The sequence below is a fragment of the Ctenopharyngodon idella genome, chromosome 14 (genome assembly GCF_019924925.1).
Source record: "Ctenopharyngodon idella isolate HZGC_01 chromosome 14, HZGC01, whole genome shotgun sequence".
Lineage (NCBI taxonomy): Eukaryota > Metazoa > Chordata > Actinopteri > Cypriniformes > Xenocyprididae > Ctenopharyngodon > Ctenopharyngodon idella.
The window spans coordinates 23,254,738-23,277,508 of record NC_067233.1 but is presented as its reverse complement, the minus strand read 5'-3'; the positions used below and the strand labels follow the sequence as shown (position 1 = coordinate 23,277,508).

The 22,771-nt window shown below is 35.4% G+C and overlaps 1 protein-coding gene across 5 annotated transcripts in view; it reads right to left on the bottom strand.

Moving 5' to 3' along the window:
* Positions 1-100: 100 nt before the first annotated feature.
* Positions 101-22,771, bottom strand: part of kcnip1a (Kv channel interacting protein 1 a) — a 48,526-nt gene continuing 25,855 nt past the window's right edge. Inside the window, exons 1-9 of one of the 5 annotated variants that reach the window (XM_051860141.1) lie at positions 20,668-20,863; positions 11,720-11,746; positions 7,532-7,656; positions 7,361-7,430; positions 6,252-6,322; positions 5,997-6,104; positions 3,966-4,070; positions 2,988-3,050; positions 102-1,694 (exon numbers count right to left, since the gene is read on the bottom strand). In XM_051860141.1, the coding sequence (XP_051716101.1) occupies positions 1,647-1,694; positions 2,988-3,050; positions 3,966-4,070; positions 5,997-6,104; positions 6,252-6,322; positions 7,361-7,430; positions 7,532-7,656; positions 11,720-11,746; positions 20,668-20,725 (675 nt within the window). In that variant the 5' untranslated portion in view covers positions 20,726-20,863 and the 3' untranslated portion in view covers positions 102-1,646. Of the gene's footprint in view, positions 1,695-2,987; positions 3,051-3,965; positions 4,071-5,996; positions 6,105-6,251; positions 6,323-7,360; positions 7,431-7,531; positions 7,657-9,904; positions 11,672-11,719; positions 11,747-20,667; positions 20,864-22,771 lie in introns of those variants that run through there. The other 4 variants (XM_051860139.1, XM_051860142.1, XM_051860140.1 and 1 more) reach the window with 4 other exon arrangements.

The following is a 22,771-nucleotide window of genomic DNA, read 5'->3' as shown; positions in this document are numbered from 1 at the left end:
ATTTTTGTAAAATATATACATGTATGTGTGTGTATTTATATATACATAATAAATATACATACTAAACACATATATTATGCAAACACAAACTTTTATTTTGGATGTGATTAATCGTTTGACAGCACTACTTTAAAGTCAAAATGAAATCTAAATTGACCATATTTACTTTCTCTCTTTTATATATATATATATATATATATAATGCCTACTTTCTTGATCTAATCAATTTAATACAAATTGGGTGCCACCTTACATGTTTTTAATATTTATGTCAGATTATACAGTAAAATGGATTGTGAATGCTCTTCATGTTGAGTTTAAACATCATGCTTGCTGTCTTTAAATTAATTTCCTTATAATTATTATTTTTCTTGCTTTCTCTTCACAAATTACATCACAGTAAGGTGGCATTATGGCTGTATAAAACAGTACTAAGTTTTGGCAATTCACAGCTTTCACGCAGTAAAAATAAAATGTATTTACATAAATATTACACAAACAAAGACACAAATATAGTAACTGCTAAAGTTTGCTACGGCACCTGTCAATCAAAATCCATTTTCACAAGGAGAGTCTCCATCTGCACAAGAGTGAAACTCAAAACCAATTAGTCATATTTCACCCCAAAATCAAAAAACAAGAAACTTGCTGCCTTTAATTTATGCATATTTCAATAAATCACTGCATTTCATTTATGAGGACACTGGGGTGAAATGTGACCTGGACGTGATGTCATGAGATTCACCCACAAACATGATTCTGACAGACAAACAGACCGATCAGAAGGCAGATATTCGAGTGGGCGGAGCTAAGAGCGATCACAAGCCAACAGAGACAGGTACGAGTGACGAGGCTATCACTAGTAATGGACACGAACACACATCAGATCAACAGCGAGCAGTGATGATCAGAGACGGATGACAAGATGCACAAATACTGTCAGAAACAGAAACACAGCGTAACACTGGCTCATGGTTCACCGCAGATTCAGCAACTTCTGCAGAAAGCCAGTTAAATGACTGGTCGTTCATAAGAAAACCACTGAGACACTGGTTATACTACTGGATCAGAACATTTCTATCTAAATGACGGACACATCAATAATGTGCTACAAATATTCCGCACATCTTTTTGAGAAATATCACAGGTCGAGTGTATCGGATGTTACATACACAAAATCCACCATGGACAACTCAAACTGGTTAAAATGCTCGGATGCATCAAACATCAGGACATGATGCTTGATGCATATTTTCATATGCATATTTTTTTTAAATCCCTCACAGTAAATTCAGTCGGTCCTGTGGAAAGAGTTCAGCTGGGTTCTACAGGACCTCTTGGAAACCCGCTGGGCTTTTGTAAACACGGCTTTGACACACAATTACTCACATGTTCTTTTAACTAGCTGCTTTTTTTGGTTATAGACATACAATTCTCACATCTGCAACAGAACACCAGGGTTTAAAGGACATGTCGTTTCCCGGCATGTGAAGCACAGAGCCGCTGTTTGACGTCTGTCAAACTTCCAGAGTTATCATGGTGATGGGGTAAAAGTTAACAGAACACTGGTCAGATTCAACAGTTCAGTGGTTTGTTTCTCTCACTAATTTCCCTTTTCCTCCCTTCATCCTCCTCTTCCTGTGGCTCTATATCACATTCTCAAAGAGCTGCAGTGATCGCATGATGTTTTCATCCTGAAGAGACAAAATATGAACAGAAGAAAGAAGGAAAGATTTAATGAGAGATGGCTAAAGAAACACGAGGAAGAGACAGAGAGAAGGAACACAAACAAGCTAATTATTCTTAAAAACTATTACAAAGGCAAAAGAAGAGAAATTCTGTCTTTAGACTATCTGAGTATTCTAGTAAATAAATAAATAAATAAATAAAAGTACCACAATTATCAAATAATACAAAACTAAATATTCATTTTTGAAAGATAAAAAATGAGGGGAAAAATGTGGACATCTGGCAAAAACATTTCTGGCATAAAGCACATAAAGGAGAATATTCACCACTTTAACAAAAACTTATTCTGGAGTGGCCTAATATTCAACAAAACTAACATTAAAAAATAAAAAAGTAATATTTTCAAAACTAGAATAACCCTTCCCAAAAGATTTTATAAATTCAAATAGGACTGGATGGTATGGATGGATTATTTATTTATAATTTTTATTTTATTAATATATATTTTTAATATTTAAAATTGTTCAATAAAATAAAATTAATTAATTAAATAAATAATACAAAAATAAATAAAATTTAAAATAAAAATATAAAAATAAATAAAACATAAATAAAATAAAATAAATACATACATATATACATACAATTATTTGCATGGCTAAGAGGCCATTACTCCACATTTCTCCAAACATTACTCATGATGAAGCAACATAGAATAATGTTCCAAATGAGCAAAATGAAGAGTCTGTTATTTGTTTTCACTAATTTTTTGTTGCTGCTTTAATAAAGAATTGAACTGCCGTTTAATCAATGCTTGCAGTACTCACTCTCTGACACTAGAGGGCACTGCTTACATTTAAGAGAGAAAGAAAGCGACATGCTATGATTAGAACAGAATACTAATGTACTGCTTACTACACACTGCACAGTATATACTATATTCTTTTTAAAGAAATCGTACGTGAAGCAGTATGCAACGAGAAAGTCTACATCATTGTCACAATCTCATTATGTTTATTTTTTTTGATAATCTTAGAAATAAATGTTTATTTTTGCTTTTTGAAATGTCTTCACTTTCAATAGTCTGATCTAAAGGTAAAAAAAAAGGTGTTAAAAACAACAGTTGATAATACTTCCAGTAGACTTAATCACACTGAACATGGAAGGCGTGTGTTGCATTGTGTGACACAGAATTTAATGCACTGTACTCTGCTCATATACTGCACATTTTTGCAAATGGTCTAGGTCATTCGGTTATTCCATGCATACTAATTTTGTATGGTATTTTAAACAGGTACCTCTTGACAGGAGAGGATAAACTCATCAAGAGTGACGAATCCATCTCTGTTCTTGTCCATTTTCTGCAAGGGAAACACAGTCATCTGTCTTTATACAAATAGTGATTTATAATGTAATAAGTAAGGAATAATTGATCAAGGGCTGTTGAATTATTAGAAACTAATGATGCACATTATGATGCACATACTACAGTTACCACCTCAAGACATTGTTCATTTCAAGACATTTGTCAGGTTTTCTCCTTAAAACTCTTGTGTGTGGGACTATATTCTTACGTATCTCATCCCACGCCTCCATTGCTAATTCCAAAACGTCATTTTAGAGCTAGTAACAGAGGCTTGAGCCATTTATAGTAGACTATAGTTATTAACGCAGTTATTTGCATGACGCGTTTGTGAATTACCCGAGTCTGTGCGTCTCTCAACAGTGTTCGACAGCAGCGTCTCTACTAATAGCGAAACTGTAAGTTTATCTGCTTCAAGAACAGCGCTGTTATTATCTCGCTACTGAGGAATGTCTTGTAGCTTTTAAGTTGATAAACTATTTTACTGATAAAATCGTCAGAGCAGCGCTGACAACGTTTCTGTGTGAGTGTGTGTCTGTACTGTATGTGTGTGCGTTTGAGTGAGAGAAAGAGAGTATGTGCTTTCCGTACATAATAAAACGTCATTTTGTGGCAAAAAACATGGAACTAATATGTTGTTTTTATGGTATTGTTTACTATATTTATTTGCTTGGTCAGTGTCGTTGTGGGTTTTGGTTCTTTTGCTGTTGTAGTCTGTAAGAACCTTTAAATTAAACTGAAATCATCTGGTGAAGTGATATGGAACTGTAATGTGGTCAAGACCTGTCTGGAACTACTTTAGCCGTGTGTTTCCCTGAAAATAATTGCACACCTTAGAACGTTCGTCTCAAGCATTCAACAGCCCCGTAGTGTAATATGTGATAACATTTACGCTGCACTGTCAGAGTCTGACCTGAAAGAAAGCATCCACGTGCTGTTTGGTGGTGTCTGTCTTCAGAGCAGGATACGTGAAGCGGCCCATCATGTCATATATGGCTTTCACTATATCGGTCATTTCCTGGAACAAAACATACACATTCATACAATATTATTATTTGAAAAACATGATTACTACATAATTCAGATGTGTTATTTCAGTGTTTAAATGATTGTACTATTATGCTAAAATGTGGAAAACAGTCATCCTAAAGAATGAATAGATGTGTCCAAGCTTTTGACTACAGTATTTTACGTAAAATAAGTCACATTTTGTCAAAATTGCATTCTTGAGAGGAAAAAAAACACAGATAAGTCACATGTTATAATTACATTCAGAAGTATTCTAAAACACTTGCAAATAAAACAGTGTATAAACACTGTAAACATGCATTTTAGTTTCTGTCACTCCACAACAAACTTAAAATTTAACCCTATAAAGCCGACTGTATCATATTTGATACACAAATTTTGTAAGACCTCTAAATGATCAACATGATTAAAACTTTGCAGAAAAACCTGTGGCACACAATCTTTATATTCCTCTAGACACTCATTCAAAAAGGGCTAATGTGCAGCAGACATCTGGGCTAGTCGTGATGTAAATTTGAGTGTTAAAGGAGTAGTTCACTCAAAAATGAAAATTCTGTCATTTATTACTCACCCTCATGTCGTTCCACACCCGTAAGACCTTCGTTAATCTTTGGAACGCATTTTTGTTGAAATCCAATGGCTCTGTGAGGCCTACATTGGGAGCAATGACATTTCCTCTCTCAAGATCCATAAAGGTACTAAAAACATATTTAAATTAGTTCATGTGCGTACAGTGGTTCAATATTAATATTATAAAGCGGCAAGAATATTTTTGATGCGCCAAAAAAACCAAAATAACGACTTATTTAGTGATGGCCGATTTCAAAACACTGCTTCAGGAAGCTTCGGAGCATAATGAATCAGCGTGTCGAATCAGCGGCTCGGAGCGCCAAAGTCACGTGATTTCAGCAGTTTGGCGATACGCTGATTCATTATGCTGCGAAGCTTCATGAAGCAGTGTTTTGAAATCGGCCATCACTATGTAAGTCGTTATTTTGTTTTTTTGGCACACCAAAAATATTCTCGTCGCTTTATAATATTAATATTGAACCACTGTACTCACATGAACTGATTTAAATATGTTTTTGGTACCTTTATTGATCTTGAGAGAGGAAATGGCATTGCTCCCTATGTAGGCCTCACGGAGCCATCGGATTTCAACAAAAATATCTCAATTTGTGTTCTGAAGATGAATTAAGGTCTTACGGGTGTGGAACGGCATGAGGGTGAGCAATAAATGACATTATTTTCATTTTTGGGTGAACTAACCCTTTAATAAAGCTGGGCCCAACACTGAACCCTGAGGAACTCCCTGTCAAACTGGTCCATATAAATATCAGCATCTGCACTAAATTGCATATTTTTGCTAAGTTTGGACTTCTGAACAAAATTGAGTTGTTTTTTCCTCCTTGAGTTTGAGCTCCATATTTTCACTATATCATATGAGCCATAAAAGCCTGATGTTTCAAATATGATACTCAACAAAAACATATATGCAAACGTTTTTTGTTTTTTTGTCTTAAGGTTCTATAAACAGGTTTTTCTGACTATTATTTCAAATGTCAGACTTTAACAGGATAACAGTAGTCAGAACAGAACAGGAATTAAAAATATAAGCATAAAACAAATAAATTATAGACAACATTTATTATAAACACCAAGCCTGAATGAAATTATTTAAAGCAAAACTATTAGAATGTGGGAAATGCACTATACAAATGAACTTGGACTCACAAATATCTCCCATTCAACACAAATCCAAAAGAGTTCGCTTTGAGCATGTTTTGTGTGCCTGATGTCATTCACATTATATACTGTAAGTCGCTCTGGAATATAAGTCACACAACATTTCAGATGATAAAAAAACATGACTTATATTCCAGAAAATACAGTAGAAGTGTACGATCAAACACACCTCTTTATTAATGAGACCATCTCTGTTAATGTCATATAGGTTGAAGGTCCACTGTAATTTCTCTGTTGTTGTTCCTCTCAACAAGATGGACAGAGCCGTTACAAAGTCCTGACAGAGAGAAAGAGAAACAATGGGCCAAGAGGAGTGATTTATCATTAATGACGCAATCAAAAACCCCTGCTGTCACAGAAATGAAAATAACAATAGAATAACAAAGTGGGTGAAGAACAATGAACGAATGGAGAGAAATGTCACCTCAAATTTGATTGATCCGCTTTGGGTAGAGTCAAAAGCGTTGAACAGGTAATGTGCATATGTGCTGGCGTCTGCAGAGAGAACACACACACACACACACACACAGAGAGAGAGAGAGGGTATTGACAGGGTTTTTAAAACAAATGTAAGACTTTTTGAGACCTTTATGGGGACTACTGTGTGGGGGTGTTAGGGCAATGCCTATAGTAACATAGTAACAGTAAAATGACTGATTTAAACATTACGGTTAAAAAAAAACAAAGTTTTATAAAATAATAAACCTCACATTTCAGCCTTTTAACCATTTAAGAAAAGGGATGATTCGACATTTTAAACAATCATACAGTATATATTCCCGTTTCCGTCCTTAAATATAAGACCTCTTGAAATTATAATTAAACTTTTTGTGCGCACGATTTACATGCATACGATTTACTTGTTCTTTCCCTCAATTTACTAAATTGTGCGCACACTTTACTAAGTCGTTCCCTCGATTAATACACTGTGCGCACGACTTACTAATTCGTTCCTAATGCACACGATTTAGTAAATCGAGGGAACGATTTAGTAAAGCGTGCGCACGATTTACTTTTTTTCCTGCATGTCATGTGCGGGGCTCCGTACTCTACTGTGGAATTGTTTACAATTAATTTCTTTGGTGAAGTAGAGCAAAAACAGACAATATTCTGAGACTAAAATGTAAGTCACCTAATATTAACTTCTTGTTTATTGAACTGTTGTCTAAAACTGATATCACATTTGCAATTGTGCTGATATTCGGGAAAACCGCACTCTTGCTAATGTGATATTGCTTAACTAGCTATATCCTTTATAAAAATTTTAAAAACAAGAACTTACACAGAGACATTTTTTGCCCCATATCTTAAATTTTGGGGGTATTTATATTCATTTTGGTGGTTAATTTCCTAAACGTGTGGCTACTTCTATTGCGAGGCTCGTTTCAAGTGAAACGGAAGAAATGTAGCAAAGACCGCTACTGCTCACTGTAGTAAGCAAGATAATGTTAACTAATGATGAAAACTTTGTAACTCCATAATCAAGCAATGTCAGTGCTGTGAGAGAGAATGGATAACTGCAAACACACTGACCCCCGTGAGGAAAGAACTGCGAGTAGATCTGTTTGAACGTCTCCTCGTTGACCACGCCACTGGGACATTCCTGAGAAACAACGAGAAAACACACAAGTGCATGTGTGTGTGAGTTTAATTTCACAGCAGTCCATCAGAAAATCATGTCTACATGTGTGTGAGCCTGCATACGTTTTTAAAGCCTCTGTACAGCACTTGCAGCTCTTTCTTGTTGAATTTCGTTAGAGCCTCCAGCTGCTCCAATCCCTCCGGACGGTGGCATACTACAGACAGCTCCAGATCATCATCCACCCTATCTACACACAGAAATTAAAAACATTTACAATAAAACGTGCAATCCATCGTATTTCATTGGTATATGATGCATTTAATATATATTCAATAAAAAAAAAACTGAAATAAATTAACTACATGGTAAAAAAAATGTCTCTATCATTTCAGAGGCAGAGTAAATTACATTTTAAAATAATAATAATGTGCTCTTTTACATATAATCATGTTAATAAAATGCAATATACAGTGTAACATTAAAAAAAAAAAAACTCTATAAAATACCATGTAAAAAAACAGGCATGTAAATTAATTTCCTTTCAAATAATGTCTTTACAGATCCATGAAATATACAAATAGCAAACATACAAAAATAGATAATCATCCCAGAATACATCTATTTCATCTCTAAACCTTATTGTTTAGCATTTTGATTGACATTACACTACTGATCATAAGTTTGGGGTCAGTAAGAAGAAGTATTTAATACTTTTATTCTGCAAGGACACATTCAAATGATCAAAAGTGACAATAAAAACATTTATAATGTTACAAAAGATTTATATTTTAAATAAATGCTGCTCATTTGAACTTGTCCATTCATCAAAGAATCCTGAAAAAAATATGGTTTCCACATTGTCAACATTAATAATAATCAAAGCAAAGCAAATCATCATATTAGGATGATTTCTAAAGGATCATGTGACACTGAAGACGCTTTGATCACAGGAATAAATTACATTTTACAATTTATTCAGGTAAAAAACAGCTATTTTAAATTGTAATAATAGTTCACAATATTACTGATGTAGATCTAAAAGTCTGTATGAGATGCACTGTCTCCAAAAAAACACACAGTGAGAGATGTTGTCCTGGATTTGAAGCACTCAATCATTTGCTTCTGAAACGAACAAGTACAGAGGAAGTCCCATGTGTGTTAAAGATGACGACAGCACCGCCACACCGCAGGAAAACACACGTTTGACATTTACAGCATCGGATCACTTGTTCATTTACATTTATTCATTTAGCAGATGCTCTTTTATCTAAAATAACAACAATGACAGACATCACAAGCTATCTGACCTTTCAAAATGTCTTTCAGTATGTTTACATATGTATTTTTAATAACAGGATTATTAAATAAATTAAAATGATTAAATAAAAGGTAAAAAAAAAAAAACCTGTTTCAGCTAGTTGCCAAGCCAACATTTCTCATTTTAATTAAAACTGAAATAAAACTAAAACTAAAATAAAAATGACTAAAAACTAAATATACATTTAAAAAACATACACAACAAACTTACTAAAATTAAAACAGAAAATATAAAAATGCAAACAATTAATAAAAACTATAATAGTTTCTCAATAACTCTTCTGTATATAAACTCTACTGTACCGCATAAAGCTCAACTGAACTGAATTGAGAAAAACAAACAGACATTCAGTTTGAAATATGAAGGTGACACATGGCTAGGATCTTTTTTGCATGTTAATCATCATACATAAGGACGGACGGTATGTGTGTGTGTTAGAGCACTGAAGGACACACACAGGTGAGGTCAAAGGTCATGTGCCTGAGGCTCTCACTGCTGCTCAATGTCCTTTCCAGCACTGCACTCTCTCTAACACACACACACACCTGCACATATACACAAATCTGCAAGAACACACACAGCACAACTGTACAATGTAAAAAAAATGATTTGTCAAAATTGCAAATAAAACAAAGGTAATTCAGTATGACTTTCTACTTCGAAATTCATGTTTAATTCAATGCATTACTTGCCATTTCTTTGTAACTATTTGTGAAATTTACTATATATATATATATATATATATATGGAAGTCCAAATATATATATATATATATATATATATATATATATATATACATATATAATTATAATTTACATAATCTGTAAATAAAACATTCCTACAACAATTAAGTCTAAAACATTTTCCCTGTTTGCTATAAAAATGATCACGATGAACATTTCTCTCTTTTGATCTTATTCCGCAGCTGGTAAAATTCATTTTTCCACATTAGAATTACAGTGTGAAAAATGTGACTCTCTGGCAGAGGTTAAATCTGATTCAGCAAATATCAAACGTGGCAAAAATTCATTATCAGACGTCTGTTTGAATCGCTGTCAGGTTTAAATTCTGTTAAACCCACACAAACATCTGATAAAACATCAAAAACTTCACTCCATCCATCCAAACTGTTCATCTCTCTGCTGAAACTCAATGTCACTATGTGTGTGCGACTCACCGTCAGTGCTGATGAGTCCGAGCGTGTGCAGAAGTTTCAGAGCTCCACACAACAGCAGCACTATAGCTAAAGTTTGCAGTCCTTCTCCCTCTCCTTTCTCCATCACTCCTGATTCCATTTACTAGCCGTAATATTCTTTTCTGTACTTGCTGAGTCCTCAGCATCCATCTTTATATACCTCTCTCTCTCTCTCTCTCTCTCTCTCACCTCTTTGACATCTGATTCTTTGTTTCCCAGTTTGTCCTCTCTCTCTCTCTCTCTCTCTCTCTCTCTCTCTCTCTCTGTGTGTGTTTGTGTTTCAGAAATATTCACTGTGCTATTTATCAAATATTCATTGTGCAGGACAATCAGAGTTGAGCAAAATACAGAATTTGCCCCTTTTCAAATCACGAGTATGAATATGAATTGAACATCAGACAAAATGTTAAAGGAATTTACAGAATTACAATTCAAAGAAATCACACAAAAGTAGTACAACACAAATAATTACACATTAATTTTGACTGTTAACACCATTCCCTGATATTTTGAGTAATACTAAAATATATTCTAAAAATATTCTAGACTCAATGTCAAAACAATTAACACAAAATATATGTTTATAAATATGAAAAAGATGGATGGATGAATGGATGGATGGATGGATGGATAGACGGATGGATAGACGGATGGATGGATGGATGGATGGATGGATGGATGGATGGATGGATGGATGGATGGATGGATCGGTAGTCCGACGGATGGATGGACAGATGGATTGACAGATGGATGGACGGACGGCTGACCTGAATGACCAAATGAATGAATATAATTTTCATATCATTTTAAAAAAGTCCTAGAGGACTTGAGATATTGCCAAACAGATTTTAATTTTGCCATACAGCACTATAAAATGTCCATCAAACTGTTTTCAAATTATCAGTATAGCAGGTGTATGATGTATATTACAATGTTATGATGAACTATATGCCTATATGAGTTGTTCATAGCGTTTGTAAGGATACTGATTTTTAGAAGGCAGCTGTCTGACTCTTGAGATGGTAAACAGGAACATGGTTTGTGTAACAATAGCAACACATTATTAGCTGTTTGATAACATACTAATCATATTAATTACTGTTATGTGTCCGATGTTGTAAAGAGCGATGCCATTGTGCAGAGTTACCGAGTGGATCTCTGAGCTCGTGTTAGTGAATGGAGGCGGGGCTAATTAGTATATTCATATATCAGCATATACTAAATTAAGCAAGCGTGTCGAGTTACATTCAAGCTATTTTAAGGCATAAAGAAATTTTTTCACAGGAAAAAACATTTAAATGTGTCATTTTGATGTTCAAAGATGATTTTTAAGGGATAAAATTATTGACTACAGGGGGACTTTAAACATTAACAAAGATTAATAAATACTCTAATAAATGTACTGTATTGCTCATTATTAGTTGACATTAGTGAAAGCATTAAGTAATGTTAACAAATGAGACCTTATTGGAAGACCTAAGTGTTACCAGTAATTCACACTGAAAAAAATGCAGCTCTATTTATACCATTCCATTTTAATTCTCTTCAATTCAAAATACTTCAATTCACATTCATGCATTTTGGATTCTGAATGACGCAGAAGCCTGAGCGGAGTGTGTGTGTGTGTGTGTGTGTGTGTGTGTGTGTGTGTCCTTCACACTCTCAGGTGAGACTGCAGCCCCAGGTGAGTCCTGCCCTCAGGTAGGACATTAAGAACAATGTCAACTCATCGAGTGTGTGTGTGTGTGTGTGTGTGTGTGTGTGAGAGTGAGTGAGAGAAGAATGAAAATTAAATACCATGGTTTGTAGATCCGAACATTGTTGCTATAAAACAATTCACAATAAACATCACATCAGAATTACATCACAATGTCCTCCTAAAAAAAAATAATTGTTATGAGGAAGAACGAGTCAACACATGCACACACACACCCACATGCACACACACACACACACACACACACACACACAAGTAGTGCTGCCGGTTTGATTAACGAGCCTCGTTTAGATGGCGAAGTTCATGTACAACACACAGAGACAACAAAAGATATATTAACCCAGACATATTATTCCAGATCCAAATATACCAAAACATGAATTAATTCATTAATGGTGCTGTAAGTGATTAATATTTATTTCATAGAATCATAAAGTAGAGCACCTTTAATTCATGAAACTGCATGTTTCTACTGTCTTTAGTTTATTTGTGTATCTACAATGTTTCTGATGCCTGACATTCACTACAGTGAAGAGTAAAGAGAAATATATGATAGTAATAAATTAATAAATATTTTATATTTTCTGTTTTCTTTATAATTTCAGTTAAATAAAATATTCTTGTTATAAAAAAAATTAATATTCTTGTTATGAAGAAAAAAAATTCTCTGTTATTTAATCATTCTTCCATTTGGAGGTTAAAATGGCCACTAGATGGAGACAAACATCCACAAAACCAAACAGCATCACCCGCAGCTTGGCATTCAAATTCATGTATTCATAAATAAATAAATACAAAAGGAAATACTACATCACAACACTTTTACTACAACATTTCATACACCTATTATATGGCGGCTGTTCTAAATCCGCAGGGACTCGTTTTCAGTGTCATGACACACACACACTCACTTCACTGTAATCCTCGGTTTAACTAGTTTGCATAATCTGAATTAGCATAATCTTTGTACTAACATAGAAAAGGAGAAGAGCTCAGTTTTTTGAGAGCGAGAGTGAAATATATCCAGAGAAATACACACACTTCTCTCAAACACACACACACACACGGTTGTGTCGACAGTAGTGAGAAATTACACTGCGCAAATCAAGGCTTGACGCATCACTAATTAAGACAAACGTTAATCACACACACTTCTCATCACTCCAGCCGTGTAAAAACCCACTACATGCCGTTCCACTTCAGCCATCTTCCTGAAGCTATATTCAGCTTATAATGACACAAAGAGGACGTTTTCTGTGATTTTGTACATGTTAATTACAAATCATTTATCTTACACCATCAACAACAAGCAACCAATATTAATATATTTTTAATTCTTGCATTAACATTATATTTATTATAACATTTTGTGCAAGTTTAAGCAGTAAGCAGTAAGCTTCAAAAAATGAGTGCAGGTGTCATGATGACCGCAGACATGGGAATGAAGATTAAAAGACGAAAGGTCACTAAAAATGCAATTCACTCACTGCAAGTTGCATTTTATTGACGTTACTGAAATCAAACCTGCTGACATTTGAGTGAGCGAGATGTTTACTTGATAACTAGTCTGTCCATTACCCCCCCAAGCCTGACCTATTTAGGCTGATTTGCAGACTGGTTGGGCCTGTTCACATCTGGTCACTTCAAGTGTTTTCGGACCAGGGCTGTGTCCGAAACCGACACCTATACCCTTAAATAGGGAACTATTTGAGGGGACAGCCATTTGTAGTGGTGTCCGAAACCACTATAGAGTGCACTCATTCAATCCCACTATGCACCACAATAATGAGTATACTACCGATGTACGCTCAACGGCTAGAGAATACCCATAATGCACTGTGAGAGTTGCGCACTGAATGAATTCCCGCATCTGACCAGAAGATGGCCAGAATCATTCATTCATCCATTTTCCAAACCGCTGGTCCAGTGTGGCTACCAAGCGATGTGTCTGAAATCGCCCCCCTATACCTTCATTCACTATTCCCTACATTAGTCCACTAATATAGTTCACTTGAAGGAGTGAATGAAAACGAGTGACTTTTGCATAGTTTGTGCTTGCTGTTTAATTATTTGAAACTTAGCAAACTGGCAGCTGCAGTAGTAATGAAAAGATTTACCTTGAACTCTGTCATGGAAACTAGCATGTATAAACCTTACAGGGGTCCTTGAATATGATTACACTTTTTTAACTTTAGTTAGTGTGTAATGTTGCTGTTTGAGCATAAACAACATCTGCAAAGTTACGACGCTCAAAGTTCAATGCAAAAGGAAATATTTTCTTTTATAGAAATCGCTTTTTAAGAACTACAACAAACGGCTGGTAGGGACTACAACGAGCATCTTCCCGGGTTGGTGACATCACAAACCCCAAAATAAACCCCGCCCCCAAGAACACACAACAAAGGGGGCGAGGCCATGTTGGGCTGCTTTAGAGAAGCGCTAGAGTTGTTGTAGTAGAGTGTTGTTGTCATGCCGTCATTTTACGCCGGACTGCTTCACAAACGAGGGTCAATTCAACGCTGGATTTGCACAAAAGATTAACATGACGGCACATGCTAGTCGATGAGTTGAATCAACTCCACAGAAACTACATAAATTTATCCATTAATCATTCAGAAACATCCAGTTTCATTCTAAAAGTTGTAACTTCTTCCTGAGTCTCTCCATCAGTGTCGACTCCGGTTTGAACAATGTAAGGCTGAACACCGTTACTGACAATCCTCATTTTGGCTGCGTGAGATTCTCCAGCTTTGTTGTTGTTGAGCAACCGAAGCGCGAGCTGTTAAAGCTCCGCCCTCTTCTGGAAAGGGGGCCAGGAGCAGCAGCTCAAAAATGGCATGTTTTTGCTCACACCCAAATAGGGGCAAATTTGACAAGCTATAATAAATGATCTGTGGGGTATTTTGAGCTGAAACTTCACAGACACATTCTGGGGACACCAGAGACTTATATTACATCTTGTGAAAGGAGCATAATAGATCCCCTTTAATTAAACAAATTAATAACCAATTAATGTTATTCACATTTGTTATTATGCTGTACCCACATTGGACCAGCGGTTTGGAAAACATGCAATGTTTATATTATATATTCACTTAGTATTAACTGTGTGTGTGTGATATTTATTGTTTTAGTCCTCGTGACCACCTACTACTTGTTATTGTTGTTCCCTGATTGAACCGTTTCATTTTTATTCATTGCCATGCGATGTGCTAAAAATGACAATAAAGCTGGCTTTGTAATTTAAACTAGATGCGCATTCAGACACATCAAGTGTATAAATAACTCTCTCTGACTCTCAACAACACAGAAAGAGCTCTGCTGCAGTTCTCCATCAGTGTCCAAACCACACACACCAGTGCAGGCAGAGAAAGAGAAGAGAAAATAACGCAAAAAAGCGAGCGGTCGACCAGACATCGATATCTAGAGAGTATGGTGGCCAGTAAACGAGATGTGCACAAGAATGACGTACGTTTACACAATATTTACTCAAGATTTTACCAAAATAATCCACTGACAGGCCTTGAGGATCAAGTAGAAATAGATGATGCTGATAATCTCAAATTATCCAAGTGCAACCAGAATTATTCAGCCCATCTGATATATGCAAACACATTCTTACAATGTTTGTAACACACAGAGAATGTTCCAGAAGAGTGATTCAACAAACAAGCAGCAACTTAGAGAGAGTGAATGAATGGTGTGTGTGTGTGTGTGCGTGCGTGCGTGCGTGCGTGCGTGTGTGTGTGTGTGTGTGTGTGTGTTGGGGGGGGGGGATTAAGACGTAACTGCAGGCAGTGTGGGTGTGCAATTCAAGACATCTGAAATATTCACTAGAGAAAAACCTACAGCCGCAGGTTTATAACACACACACACACACACACACAAAACATCCTGAATAAACTCTAAAACTATATATTACATATTTATACTAAATATTTTCATACCTTCATATTGCCTTAAGGGTATTCCACATTTTGTAAATCTAGGATTAGTATAAATGTTCTTCACCTAGTTAACCCTCTGGTGCTCTTTGGTCATTTTTGACCGAAAAAATGTTATGTTTGTTTGTTTGTTTGTTTTTTTTAGAATTTTTTACTTCGTCGGAATGCTAAAAAAGTTGGTAAAGGTTTTGGTACTTGCTATGTGTACACAAAAAAATAAAATAAAATAAAATCATGGACATGACTTGAAAAGTTAAATGTTCCTGAAAAAAATAGTTACACTTATATCGTTCGCGGTCAAAAATGATCGCATTGGAAACGAAAGGGAGACGAATTTCATCTAGTGGAAACATTTGGTACTGCGCCCAAACAAAATCTTACTGAAAGCTCATTTTTTGAGATATCAACCTCAAATTTGGAGAATAATTTGTTTAAGGCTTTGATTTTCTCATGGTTTTAGAGTAAAATGTGTTTTGGAAAATATATATGTCATATAAAATTTGAAAATAGTTTTTTGCGCATTTCTCATAACAAATAAATGTAAAATTCTATAACTTTTTTTTTTAAGTTCACCTTTTTTCAGCAATAATCTGCCAAGTGTCATGTTTAAAAAGAGACCATACTTCAGTCTGTGCTCCAAAGCATTCAAGATTTATGACCGTTTAAGTTGGAAATTTCATTTTCAGGACTATGCCCAAAAAGTGAATAAATGAATTATAAATATAATTTAGTAGCATAAAATCCCCTAAAAATACAAACTATTAAATAAAAAACTTTATCGAACTAAAATATAGTACATTAATTTCATTGAAATAAAAAAAGGTCATTTTTGACCGCCCCTCGAGCAGCACCAGAGGGTTAAATGATCTTACTGTGAAGACATGTTTATCAATTTATACATATTCAATCAAAAGTGATCAGCTATTCTGAAGAAGCTTCTGTCAGATCAATATCTCACTCTCTGCTGGCCGTCTGAGCCGATGACGGCTCACATCAATCACTGACGATGCATGTAAAAAAAATCTGGCATTTAAATTCTGTCCGTACTCTCGTGTTGCTGCGGTTTTCCCATCTTGAATTTAATCTACAAGCTACATCTGAATTCAAAATGATGAAAATTATTCATTGCTATCAATTATTCATGGTATCTAACAAAAGTAATTAGCTTTCATAAAGCAAACAATGAAAGGTGAGTGATTAATTTCACACTTATTGTCTATAAGCTGTTCTGTTCATGGCGCCTTTAAAATGATTGAAATGCAGCGTGAATAAAATCATTTTGCAAAGTCATTCACTACCATTCACAACAAAATTGCTTTCTGCTACGTTTCAAACTGATACGCTTCCTCACAACTCTGCAACTCGTGGATCATCTATAGTTTAGCCAGACAATTTTGAGAAATATCCTCTCATTTCTGTCTGCAATACACATCAGGTGGTCCATTACCAGTTCTGTTGGTGTGGAACTAAACAGGAAGTGACATCACAAGCACTCTTAATTGGTAAACGGAAGCGCAAGAACAAAGATCCCAGACTCATTAATTTACAGGCCTAGACTGAAGATTTCACACACATGAACAAGAACAAGAGAGCGAGAGTGAAAGAGTGAGAACTTAATAGAGCGTATCGAGTTTAATTTATGGATCACTGTACAGATGATTTCATATTCCTCATGCTTTGCCCCATTTTGCTAATTTTAAATGCTAATTTTGAAGCTGCATATTATTAACAAAATTAATGTGCGACTTCAGCTCTGAAACATGTAAATGATCAGATTTGGATTTGTTTTTTAATGCCATGCCAGTTTCTTTAGATATTTTTATAGGCGAAACTGTACTTGAGTTATTCAAATTTAAAATAGAAATTAAAAATGTAAAATTAATATAAAATGTAAAAAATTAACAAAATGGCTGTGTGACGTCAGGTCTCAGACATGTAAACGATCAGTTTTGGATTTGTTTGTTTTGTAATGTCAAGCCAGCTTCTTTGGCTATTTTCATGGCAAAAACTACTTTAGTTATTAATTTAAAATAAAAAAATTACATTTTATTGTAACCTCAGCTCTCGGACATGCTTTTGCTATTTTCATAGGGAAAACTATACTTGAGTTAATTTAAAAAAGAAATTTTAAATAAAAAGTAAAAAATGTAATGAAATTAATGTGTAACTTCAGCTCTCGGACATGCAAACGATACATTTTGGATTTGTTTGTTTGTTTGTTTGTTTGTTTTTTAATGCCATGCCAACTTCCTTTGCTATTTTCATGGGGAAAACTATACTTAATTTGAAAAATAAATTTTAAATAAAATTAAAAAAATTAACAAAATTAATGTGTGACTTTAGCTCTCGGACATGTAAACGATTAGATCTGGATTTGTTTGTTTGCTTTTTAACGCCATGCCAGCTTCTTTGGATATTTTATCTTATTGTAGTACTTCCTACAATATCTTTACTCGCTGATAACAGCTTTGGTCTTGAACGGTCAGAAATGTGAACAATTTTATTTAATTTACTGAAATAATTTGAAAATATTAGTACTAATTTTTATTTGCTGGTAACATTTTCATGTCTAATGCCCACTGCCATAAGTCTTTCCTTTCTTTTCTCGTTTTATAATTTTTCTTTAAAAAAACTTTTATCTGTAAATTTTAATGTCTTTATGGTCCTTCTAACATCTGGACTAGGGGTGGGTGATATACCAGTAGATTAACCGGTAGAAATTGGTCACATAATCTTATCGTTTACATGAGTTTTAGGCATTGCGGTTTAAAAACAAGTGATTTTAAACCACTGAAGAGCAATAAGCAGTCTGAGTTCTTTTTGACGCGTAATTGGGCTTGAACGGTTAAATACACATACTTACGTGTATAAATGCCCGTCTTTGCAAGTATCCACGTAAACACAGTCATTTATATCTTAAGTGAACGTAAATAGTTGAGAAAGAAAATGCATGTGTAACAGTATATTTGATCCGTGCATTCGCTCTTAAAGTGACAGCAGCCTAATATTTAACATGTAACATATAAAGACTACGCAGCTAATATTGTGTTGGTCCCCCTTTTGCTGCAAAAACAGCCTTGACCGGTCAGACTCCACTAGACCCCTGAAGGTGTGCTGTGGTTTCTGGCACCAAGATGTTAGCAGCAGATCCTTTAAGTCCTGCAAGTTGCGAAGTGGAGCCTCCATGGATCGGACTTGTTTGTTCAACACATCCCACAGATGCGTGATTGGATTTGGAGGCCAAGTCAACACCTCAAACTCATTGTTGTGCTCCTCAAACCATTCCTGAACCATTTTTGCTTTGTGGCAGGGAGCATTATCCTGCTGAAAGAGGTCACAGCCACCAGAGAATACCGTTTCCATGAAAGGGTGTACATGGTCTGCAACAATGCTTAGGTAGGTGGTACGTGTCAAAGTAACATCCACATGGATGGCAGGACCCAAGGTTTCTCAGCAGAACATTGCCCAAAGCATTACACTGCCTCCGCTGGCTTGCCTTCTTCCCATAGTGCATCCTGGTGTCATGTGTTCCCCAGGTAAGCGACGCACACACACCCGGTCATCCACGTGATGTAAAAGAAAACGTGATTCATCAGACCAGGCCACCTTCTTCCATTGCTCCGTGTTTCAGTTCTGATGCTCACGTGCCCACTGTTGGCTCTTTTGGCGGTGGACAGGGGTCAGCATGGGCATCCTGACTGGTCAGCAGCAGTTTTGGAGATGCTCTGACCCAGTCGTCTAGCCATCACAATTTGGCCCTTGTCAAACTCTCTCAAATCCTTACGCTTGCCCATTTTTCCTGCTTCTAACGCATCAACTTTGAGGACAAAATGTTCACTTGCTGCCTAATATATCCCACCCACTAACAGGTGCCGTGATGAAGAGATACTCAGTGTTATTCACTTCACCTGTCAGTGCTCATAATGTTATGCCTGATCGGTGTATGATTACTTTATACAATTTATGTAGTATTTCTTATTTCTAGGGCTTGAAGTTTTTCAGGTAGGTCTATTTCATTTGTGTCTGTTCTATTGTACTTTTTTGTCCTATTGTTTGTAATTAGTTTATTTGTTCTTATGTTATTGCTGAGTGTTTACTTCTGTTTTTCAGTAATTTTGAGAGTTTTTTTTTTTTTTTTACTTAGGCTATAGTAGTTTTTTGTGATATTGAAATTGGCGACGAGAATTATGAAATTTCAATAGTATTAATAGTATAGTATAGTATAGTATAGTATAGTATAAATTTTGATATAAAAATAAATTTGTATAAATATTAAGATTAAACATTAAAAATATAAACTAAAAATATTTTCAAAACCCATTTTTCCTAAAAGATCTAAAACTAAATATGGATCAACATTATTAAAAACCTTTTCAAGGGTGTTATATTGAAACAATTTCCAATAAGCTTTGGAAAAGCTTCATGCGTAGCTTCCTCTCACTACGGATCACGTGAACACTGAAGACAGCCAAATCAACAGGTGCTGCTGATGTCTCTCTCTTTCTCTCCCTCATCCCTCGCAGTCTAATTCGTCTTTCAGCTTTTCGGACATGAGCGATGGTTCGGGACCCTTCAGACGTGCACACAAAAACACTCCATCGCCGCGTTACCATGACAACAGTGCTTCCAAGGTAACAGGCGGGAACGGATTGAGTGTGTGAGTAGAGTAATAAACAACATGAGCATGTTTCAAACACATATGCAGCATACATGACCCGAAAACAAACACACACACATCAGGCACGCTCTCTTCTCTTCTGCAAGCTAACTCACTTCACATTAAAATAATCCGCAGCTTCACGAGTCACGTGTTTGAGCGTTGACTTTATTACAGGGCAGAAACACGCAGCTGCGACACAGGCGTCAGTCAAACGGCACTTGTTGCACAGATCAGCGAGGATGTGTGTGAGTCATCTAATCACTGAAAACACACGCATGCATGCATGCACATACAGACACACATTCAGGCATTCATGTTATTCAAGGATGCACACACTCATGCACGCAGTTTATATCTGAAGTTCTCAGTCTCTCTGTCTGTCTCTCTGACGCACACAGACAGGTAGACTGAGCTCACGTCTTACCTCTTGATGGTCGTCGCTGTCTTGTCTGCAAGGTCAATGTGCCAACAACTGCCCCCATGTTGTCACCGTAGTAACAAGCGTGTGTGTGTGTGTGTGTGTGTGTTTTAGTCGCTCGCGCTCTTTCTCTGTCCAACTATCATTCTGTCTTCTCTGAATCTAACGCGCTCTGATTCCAACTGCTCCCTTTCTGCCTCGATTTACCCCTCCCTCCACAAACTCTCCCTCTCTTTCTCTCTGCCTCTCTCTTTCTCTCTCTCTCTCTTTCTCACACATACACACGTTCATCTTTACTCGCTCCATCTCACGAAAACATGTCTAGGTCATATATATATATATATATATATATATACACACACACACACACACAAATATATATATATATATATATATATATATATATATATTTTTTTTTTTTTTTTTTTCCAAAATGTAAAAAAAATCATATTTTGAATTTTAAAAAAAAAATAACCATAAATTAAATGCTTTAGTACAATTAAGATTTGTTTTTGCAATTAGATTTTCATATATTAATTTAATATATTTTTATTTTTTGACATTTTAATGACAATTAAAGGTGCAATATGTAAGATTTTGCAGTAAAATATCCAAAAACCACTAGGCCAGTGTTATATATTTTGTTCAATTGAGTACTAATAATATCCCAAATGTTTCCAACTATTTGTAAATCGTTAGAAAATTGCAGTTTTAACCAAGGCTCCGGGACGTGTGAGGAGTCGCCTGTCAATTGCGTCATACCCGCGTTACCCTCGGTTTCCGGTTTTATTTTGTAAAAACCATGGAAACACCAAAGACTCTTTAATATATTACATGTTTTAATAGACAAGGGAACAACTGTTTGGTTACATTTATAGACAGAAAACTAATTGTTGTTATATAGCTCAACACGTTTGGTTTTATTGTTTAAATCTAATTTTCTTGATTTTTTTTGCGAGTACCATGCTTTACCATGCCTCAGAGAAAAACACTATTTTGTCAAGTAGCTAACATAGCATAATCAGATGCAGCTTTATTTTTAGTAACAGTAATACAGAATTTTCTCCATCATACAATACGTTTTAAAATTAATTGTATGCCATTTATCAACACAAGCCATCCAGCATTTATTATGATATTCTAAAATCAATCTAGCTTTAACAGTGTCTCACAGCAGCCGCCGAGCGAACGCACGGAGTAACGTTATAACACTCTCAAATGTATCTAATATGATAAACAGAGCTGCGTTACCAACATACTCATGACCGGAAAAGCGGAAGCAGCGCCGGCGACTGTGTCATAATAAATGTTCCGCTGCTCGTGAGGCGTGTGTTGCGCAATCGCTCCAGCGGCCTCGTTCAGCTCCGACAACACTCGGTCCTGCTCTGCTTCATACTACAATAACGTTAATAATCGCATCCATGAACATGATTTCTTCCCGAGTCCTAACCCTATTCTTTTGCACCGGCTGTGAAGTGAAGACCTTCTAATTTTAAAAATAATTAAATATTTTTATTGTAATTTTAAAAAAATATTTATACATAATGTTAGAAATTTCTGATGACTTACTCATGAATTACAATAATGTGAATCAATATTGAAAATTACAAAAAAAAAAAAATAATTAAAAAGTTAATGCAAAAAAAAAAAAAAACTTAATGGGCCAAAAAAATGCTTAATTTTTACGCAATTCTTTATCAGTTATAAAAGACAGCATTGCATAAATCCTTAATGAGCCATCCCAGAATGCACTGCAACAACATTAATGAAAAGATTCACCCAAGATGGTAACAACCTGAGAGAAATTTCATTTCAAAGTTTACATTTCATTCAATACCAAAAAGTATAGCCAAAAATAGTTCTGTTGCTGCCTGCGTTCCAGATCAGTTACTACTAACATACTTTATACGCAGATAGTTAAAGCTTAAAGAGATAAAGTGCATCTCTTCTCATCAATCGTGAGGAAATATCTGCCAAGAACGTCAATGTAAGAGTGTCTAAGTTATGACACCCTCCTGCTGATTCATAAGCATTCCAAGGAGTTGAAATTACACCGTCATTAATTATTAACGAACAGTCATAATTACCCAAACCTGTTCTTGAATCATAA